The sequence below is a fragment of the Hetaerina americana genome, unplaced genomic scaffold (assembly GCF_022747635.1).
Source record: "Hetaerina americana unplaced genomic scaffold, ioHetAmer1.1.p SCAF_5, whole genome shotgun sequence".
Lineage (NCBI taxonomy): Eukaryota > Metazoa > Arthropoda > Insecta > Odonata > Calopterygidae > Hetaerina > Hetaerina americana.
The window spans coordinates 33,369,057-33,377,621 of NW_027287095.1; the positions used below are offsets into that span (position 1 = coordinate 33,369,057).

Consider the following 8,565-nt stretch of genomic DNA (forward strand, 5'->3'; position numbering starts at 1 on the left):
GTTCAAATGTTGCCACGTTTACTGTATTTCAGATGGAGGCTACCATTCAATTATGTCCTTCATAACATTCGAGGGAAATCTTACGAGGAAAGCAACCACTCCATTGCTCATATGAATTCACCTTTAATGTCTGGATGATGCCATGATGGCTGAAGCAACAGGGAGGGTCGTGATTCTCATGACTTCATGGGCATTTATCTTATAAATTGGCATAGGCCTTGATAGGTGATGATTCCCAAATGGAAATTTGAAAAGTTATGACTCTTCTCTGTGAAAGAGTGATGATGAAAAAAATCACAATAATGTTCCCTGGGATGGCCTCTTTGATTTTGCACCAAACGATGCCCAAGCCCACAGTCTGTCACCGATTCGTCAAGTTATATTGTTTCAACTTTCTGTTCTGAGTTCAAAATTTACTAGTATAAACTGTATAAACTTGTTTTCTTCTTTAATGATTTTGACTTTTCAAAATTGATTTTGTTTCACGTTGGAAATAAATGGATACACAGTTTTATTATATGAACTTTTATATAATTACAGAGTACAGTCACTTAATGTTTTCATGCTTTTCTGCTGTATTTTAAATCCATCTTTGGTATATTTCTCACAGAGAAAAAATTCAGGAATGCCAAGTAAATGCCAATGAACAAAAAAGAAAAATGAAGGACGAGACAGTGAGGAAAACAAACCGAAGAAAATGCATGAAGGAAAAATAAGTTATAAAGGGATGTGCATACATTATTCAATCCATTCACTTGAACACTAAATCCAGCAAGCCATGAAATGCAACAGCAATGAAGACTCCTTTCACATGTCCTTGCAATTAAATTTAAAGAGGGTTTTACGAAGAATTTAAACTAAATGTAAGTTACAATTTTGATTGCATTTCTTTGAAAAACCCAATATTTCCTCATGAATAATGCTTCACAGGAGCTTATTTGAAGTGTCTACCTAATATGGCACACAACAGCTTTTAAAATCACTTACATTCCCGTTAAGCACAGAAAAATCACAACCTTTTCAACATGAAACAAACAACACCAAGATGACATTTTTGTAGTTACTCTGACTTTTCCTTGGCCCTCCACCACAATTTGCTCTTCAGCCAATCAAGCACTCCCTTTTTCTGTATATTAGTCAGCATCAGTCTGAAAGGATAATAATCAGTAAATTATCTTTAAATTAATATGGCTCAGTAATCTCAGAATCATATTTGGCTATTCTATAGTTTTGCTTTCATTGCATTTGAAAAATTCTGACAATCCCTGCCAAAGTCAGTATTAATTGTGTTTTAATGTGCATCCATTCGTGGACTAATAAACTAATACAAAAACATACAAAGAAATTAATCAGGATTGTTTTGAGAGCATGCTTATTGAAAGTCTAACCTTAAATCTCAAATTTCTGAAATGAATTATTTTGTACTGAAAACTTCCATAATTAGTGATACCTTCATCTGAAGTTTACTTTAATCAGACCTTCAATTCAGAGTTCTAATTGTGTGATAACCCATTTTGTGTATTACTTATTGAACCATCCAAATGTCAATCATGCAAAGTTTGAGTTCTGATCTTCCTCGTAAATATTTAAAGTGATATACAGCATTGTGGTGGGTTGTGTGTTGGGGAACATTAAAATCTATTTTACGGAGAGAAAGGGGATAGCAATCAGAGGAAGAAAAATGTCACCAAACACAAAAAACTAAAAGCATCCAAATCTTAAATAGTAATTTTTGGGAATTCCCTCAATATATTATGTTTGAATGGTTTTGTTGGAGAGGCAGGATCATCAGTTGAAAATCTACAGCTTTTCCTGATAACAGTTGGCAAGACAATAAATTGGATTCAATCTCACCTCTTTGTCGTGATGTTATGAAGTGGCCCAAAGGCAAGAGCCACAACTGTACATGCCAGGCATATAACATTGTAAGGCATACTAAAATCAGGAGTTGGCAGTGAAACGAGGAGAACTTCTGTACGGAGCTGCACTGGATACCCATTTCTTGAAGCATTAAAACTAAGGGGAAAAAATAACTAGGTTACAATCACCATGAAGAATAAACCCACAAGGAAAATGATAAAAAACATTCTTATGGAAATGGGATAGGCTTCCCATTCCCAGTTCAATTTTGAAAATTTATAGAGAAAGACTGACACTAATACTCATATAAAGACACTTAACTCTAATAAGTATGAAAACATAAATACTTTTCTAAGTGCGTTTGCCAATACCTTTGGTTTGGATTACAATTAATGGTAAATGGAAATGCATAATGTGGTGTTTACTGTTCATATATACTTTTCATATTCAGTTGGTTCATCAACATGGAAGACTTTTAATACAGTCTTTGATTTTGATAAACATTTGAGCATATATTTAGCCAGTGATTTTCATTCCTTTAATTTCAGACACCCACCTGTTCTATACATGATTAGTGAACTGTTTTAAAAAAAATCTTTTAACAGTTTTTTACTTTTCAACTGATTATTGATTCCAAAGCAAATTTGAATACTTATAGCAAAAAGGATTTTATTACATGCTGAATGGTTTAATTAAAAATGATCATATACTTAATTTCTGTGCAATTCTATAGGAAAAAAGCATGAACATTCCCCTTTTGAATGATATTTAGTCAAATATTAAATGCCACTTTCAAAAACTTGTAGGGGATCCTGTTCAATGTTTTCTCACTCAGTCTCTATACCATTGGGTTCCTCTCCATAGCAGCCCAACCTTGGGTATATATAGGTATACTATTAAAAATGTCTTTAGGAAAATTATTTCAATATGAAAAATTAAAATAACATATGATGTACTTTATATACTAATTGAGAGCCATAGAAAGACTGGTGGGCAGTTATGTACTAGTGATTATATATACATTTTAGGCAACCAACCCTGAGGAGAAGAGGCTGCCTTCCTGCGGTGGAGAAGTATAATTCCGTGCTATTGGGAGACTGGTAGTAAACACTGCTGATCCAACATAGAAGCCATGGTTAGCATCAGGTGGGTACTCTTGCCATTTGAGGAAGATGTAGTCAAACCTTAGTGATATTTCAGTCACTGATCTTGGAGGCAGCCTTAAGCCAACTTCAAGGTGATATGGTCTTGTCCTTTCCATTCCCGGTTTATAGTGTTTAACAACTGAAATACATCAAATAAATAACATTAATATTTTATTAAAGCTTAACTTTGAAAATCTTTGTTATAGTTTAGGTAATTTTGTTTGACAAAACAAATTGATAGAATTTTTACCTGGCTCAATCTTTTTTCCATTTGACATTATCTGAAGTGTATGCATGTAAACTGGAAGAAACCAAGGGATGTTCTCAAAGTAGATTACATCCAGGGGTTGCCTATAGTTGTTATGAACTCTTGTCACAATACCTCCACGCTCTTGTCCATATCCTGTAATGAAACAATTACAATGTGTATCATGGATTATAAAGAGGAAAACATAAAACAAACTATCCTATTTGACTGAACAGATGCAAAGCCTGGATTTAAGTCAACCATGAAAAAATTGAACAGCTTTTAGTGATATATTAAAGTTTTGCTATGGCTGCATATTCTCTTATTTAAAAGTGTGGTGAAACCTGAAAACTAACCAGTCTGCATATTTTTACTGATTTTTTCAAGACTCATCCAGTTAGTGTCTGCACTTTTTCTGAGCTATGAAACTTCCCACAGCTTGACTCCCTGAAGTTGCCTACGGCTATTCTTGCTAAGTTCATTAGGCCTGAACCAGAACTTACACTTAGGGCTAATGGTCAAGATGAAAGTTTTTATCTTAACCCCTTCAAAAGTCTGCATACCCACAAAGGTCATTGGTTAGGCTTCCAACGCACGAGTGAAAGCAAATTTCCATTAGAGAGTTAAGGAATTTATCACAATTGGGAGCTAAAAATAAACTGAATCATAAGCAGAAAATTGCCTGTCTAGTATCATTTAGGTATTCCTGAGGTATGGTGGGAGAAAACCAAAAGACAGGCTTTTCCAATTCTGAGAGTTTTTCATTTGGGCAAATAATAGCAATAGCAGACAAACTGAATAATGGAACTATAAAGTGGAACCTTTATGCTTCTCCCTCATCTGAGGCACTTTTGGAAACAAGCACAGTGTTGCCTAAGCCAGGGTTATTTTCTGCAAGATTGATTTTATGGCTCCCAGCAGTGCGGCCATTCTCAAACTATAGAGCATTAGGTAGGCTACACCTTCTCTTGATACTTATGTATGTGAGCTCTCCCAAATTTTCTTAGTTCACAGCTGATGGTTTACATATACTTCACTCATGGCAAGAGCTAAAGAATTTTACCTTCAAGATTAAGGATTATTTGGCAACCTACCCTTTCATTTTGTTTGAGTTATGTGCACCGGGACTTTTTCTGAATTCCACAAGAACTTTGTCTGAGGTGGCCAACATTTACTTACCTGGCAGTCTTACGCCAATACCATGACTTTGAAGTTGAGAGGCATTTACTTTTTTCATAAAATCAACTGGATTTTCTGCTCATGCTGTACTATGCACCATTGCAAGTTTGACTTGCATATACATATTCTGCCCTAGGCAACCTTTCCTGATGCATTTGTCATATTAAATTAACAAATAAGGGCAATCAGATTGACTGCAAATGAACATTCATGACACCTTCTCATACCATTTTTTTAAAATGGTCATCTTACCCTTTCCCTGCATTTATATTGTGTCTTGTTATATGTACCCATACTGTTGGTACCAATTCTGAGAAAAATAATGATGCTCACAACCCTTTTAATTAAGTCTACCATAGCCATTACATATACAAGAACCTTACTGCTTGGTCCCATTGCAATGGGACTTGAAAATATCAATTCTTTTCCCCATGAAAAAAAAATATTCATATTACCTCCTTCTTTAAATCTAAAACCAACCACCCTTTCCTCCATAAACTACATAAAATTGATTCATTAATGATAAGAAAAGGAAAACTTTGTACCTATATAGACTGATTTGTCCAATGCTATTTTCATTTTTGGACCATATAAATTATTATTTTGACTGACACTACAATATATTTTGCAGAAGGATACCATAAATTCAAACTGAACCTTCCATTAAATTTGTTCTAATACATACAAAAAGTAAAAAAGTAATAAATGCTTACCTACAATGTACCTGCTAGCGTGAAATATGGGAGGGGGTATATTGATTCCAAATGGTGATCCTGAGCTGGGTAAATGCTGTGCAGCAATATTGAACATGTGAGGCAAGGACAATTTTGCAACATTGTACGCAGCATACACTCCATGCTGCCCTCCACGCAAGCTTGTAAGAACTTCTTGAGGTGGAGGATTCAGCCGAAATGTAAATGCACTCTACGGGAAGAAAGATATTTCAATGTTGAACATTCATACACAATCATTATCAACCAATTTTTAACAGACAGCGGATCTTCATAAACACATTTTTCATTAAGGAAAAATGATGAATTCAAAGAAAAGAAGCACATGTGAAACATTGCTTCTAAAATTCTGTTAATTAATTTAGTATTGTTATAGGTCTTAGTATTGATTGTAGAGCTAATTCAAATGAAGGCTTTATGGGCATTTATATGACAGTAGGAAAGAACTGGACACTTACCAAATCGTTCATTTTTAAAAGTAGAATTACATATTATGACTGCCAAGGAAAAAAGAATTTGAGTGAACTAAAGCAGGAGTCCCCTGAGGCAATATGCACATGGAACAAACTATAGATACAGGGAGATTATACCTGTAGATTGACAATCTTCTTTATTTTGGGGCAATATTGAGACTATGAAGTCTCTTCTATCACCTAACCCCTAAAACCATGGCAGATGGCATGGTGTCACAAAATAAACAAAGAGGTTAGCTAATAATTTTATGATTGAAGGCCAGATTGTGACTTTTTCAATGTGCTCCAAGAAGCTTTCAGATTTCTCTAAGAGCTAAAAAGTAAACTTCGTGACTCAGCTTTCTCCTCCTGATCATCTTGATTTTGAGATATTTTAATAACTGTAATTACATTCATTGTTTTACAAAGAGATCATAACCTTTTACAAGAAGTAATCTCAACATTCGCATAATAAATTATCACCCCTCACTGTCATAAATGAGGGTCACATCATCTGTCATATTCAATAACCTATCTTTAAATATCATCCACTTCAAGGTTTAAAATACAGCTTAAAGGATTCTTAATTATTTAAGTTAGTTACAGATACACGGTTACTAGCCTGAAGTTTGGTTTGATAGGTCTCAGAGCTCACCTAGTGCTAAGCCTGATTGCATGTGAAATTAACGCATCAGGATTGGGGGATGAGTCCCTTTCCCTTTGGTTCCTGATGAATATCTGGCATCCAAAAAATCACTCAGGTGGATGAGCTGAGGGATTCCAGAGGCATCACCCAGAATCTAACATGGGCCCTCCAGTCAATAGCCAAGGATTCTACCCGCAGGAATACTATATTCCATTCTTAATTAGTGAAGAGCACTAACGTAATCTTTAAATGTAAAATCCACAAATTGCTAGAATACCTAAGTATGCTGTACCTAATTTTAGTATTAATCATAATAGAGTATACTTATAAATTTTAACTATTCAGTAAAATGATGAGCTATATGAATGATTTCAACTTTGGTATAGTAGGAATATGGTTTTTATTTTCATAGACAAAATAAAAACCATATCAATATTACACCAATTCCAGATTCAAGCACATGTTAACCAGAACTTGTAAAAAAGATAATATCCCAACAAAGTCACGAAATAGTAATGAAGTGGAAATACAGTAGTTTCTCCAAGGCAAAATTTGTTTCATAGTGAATGAATGCTGAGAAAATAATTGAGTTTTGGAGTGGGGAAGAGGAGGGAGGAGAAGGGGATATTGCATGTGGGTGCTGGCGGAGGGCATAGATGTTGTTTCACCATGGAGAGAGATGGCGTAACTCATGATTTGATTTGACATGGGAATGGTTGACTCAGATCAGATGTGAGCATCACGATTGCTGAAACATTTTGGGGTACTAGGAGCTGGCAGTGACTTACCGTATTTTGAGAAATATCTATGTATATCATGCTAGAAGATGCAAGTGGGCAGGGTCCAGCAAGTCCAGTTCCGAAGAGGCTGCGAATCGACCAGTCTCTTGAACCTGTGCCCACTATTGCTGTATCATATACTAAAGACACTGTTTGAATTAGCTCAACTGAACTTATCAAGCACGATTCATCCTAGAAGTACAAATATGTATCTCAGTAAAGTATGACACATTTTATGTAATAGAAAGCACTTCAATTGTGCAGCTATAAAGACTCGCACAAAAATCTCGTGCATAAAAAATTAATAACTAGTTCCCTATTTCTATTCATACCCGACAAATTGGTCTCAGATGTATGCCTAAGGAAAGGTAGTTGGTGTTGTATATGTGACCAGCATTTAATAGTGTGGAGAGGCCTCTCTAGAAATTGAATTAAACACACATTAGAACATGTATTATAGCTTACAGACACATAATGAAGTACATGGTGACAAGAAGAAATTTCATTTATTCAGTACCTTAGTATCACAAGGTAAGAGTTTTTTCCACGGAGTAAGATTTTCTGTGCACACTACCTCTCGAGGCAGGGTGGCATACCTAACGTACGAAGAATTAGGTTTCCCATTTACATAGCCTTCTTCGAGTACACCGGTAGGGGAAAAGCTAAGCTCAGGGCTAAGGCTATTATGACCACCAATAAAATTTAGGGATGCACACAAAAGGCCGGATAATGCTCCAGTCAGGTGTTTCCACTGGCCATCGACACTGCGAACAAAGAATGGATGATTTAAATTGCTTCTGGAATGCAACTTACAGTGCGTACTAAAAAATTGCAACATTCCACTAATTAAATATTTAAAAACATATTAGAGCAGAAGGGCTGATGTGATGAGGTAATTGGATTCTATTATTCGGCCTTAAGAAGGAGGGTCAAACCAAACAGAAATCAGGAAAATCAACCTTTAATTACACCATAAGTTAGTTCTACGAAATCTCCGAAGCGATGGGCGTGTGAACCCAAAAAACTAGCAAAACGAACTTACTCTTCTGTTCCTTCTTTGAACCATACCCAGAGTTCAGCTCCAGGAGGTGCATCGATTGCTTGATAACCCCACTTTTCATGCCTCCAAGTTCCTTGAGTCAAACTAATATGCAATTCACGTACATTGTGTTTTGCGACGACTTCGCCCAAAGCTCTTGGAAATAAATGGCAATGCCTAACTGAAATGATAATTTCAAGTTTTCATAAATCAATGAGAAGTGTTTAAACCTGTCTTAAAGGAATACTATGGTAAGAAAGAGGTAAAATCCAAATATTTCGAGAATTCCAACTTACATGATTCTGATTTGAATTCTACATCCCAAGTTGTGGTGAATTGAAAGTAACTATATATATGACCTCCATGCAAAGGCTTAATAAGCAACTCTTCGTGAAACCGGTCTTTATTAAACAGAGATGAGGCCACTTTTATGTAATTTACGAAAATACACCAAATACACAAAACACCGTATAGCTTCATGTTAACA

At 35.4% G+C, this 8,565-nt stretch overlaps 1 protein-coding gene across 1 annotated transcript; it reads right to left on the minus strand.

Annotated features, from left to right (window-relative positions):
• Nucleotides 1–529: 529 nt before the first annotated feature.
• PIG-T (phosphatidylinositol glycan anchor biosynthesis class T) lies at nucleotides 530–8,565 on the minus strand. The gene is made up of 10 exons (XM_071592066.1): nucleotides 8,375–8,565; nucleotides 8,082–8,259; nucleotides 7,557–7,803; nucleotides 7,372–7,458; nucleotides 7,049–7,231; nucleotides 5,145–5,355; nucleotides 3,256–3,408; nucleotides 2,898–3,144; nucleotides 1,855–2,016; nucleotides 530–1,148 (listed from the first exon to the last, which is right to left on the minus strand). Exons 1-10 carry the CDS (start codon nucleotides 8,556–8,558, stop codon nucleotides 1,061–1,063), a joined length of 1,740 nt encoding a protein of 579 aa, XP_071448167.1. The 5' UTR covers nucleotides 8,559–8,565; the 3' UTR covers nucleotides 530–1,060.

Coding starts and splice junctions, on each gene's coding strand:
- PIG-T (XM_071592066.1), bottom strand. CDS start 8,558: ATGAAGCTATACGGTGTTTTGTGTATTTGGTGTATTTTCGTAAATTAC. Junction 8,260..8,374: donor AGAATTCAAATCAGAATCAT/GTAAGTTGGAAT, acceptor TTATCATTTCAG/TTAGGCATTGCCATTTATTT. Junction 1,149..1,854: donor CATAACATCACGACAAAGAG/GTGAGATTGAAT, acceptor TTATCCTTTCAG/ACTGATGCTGACTAATATAC.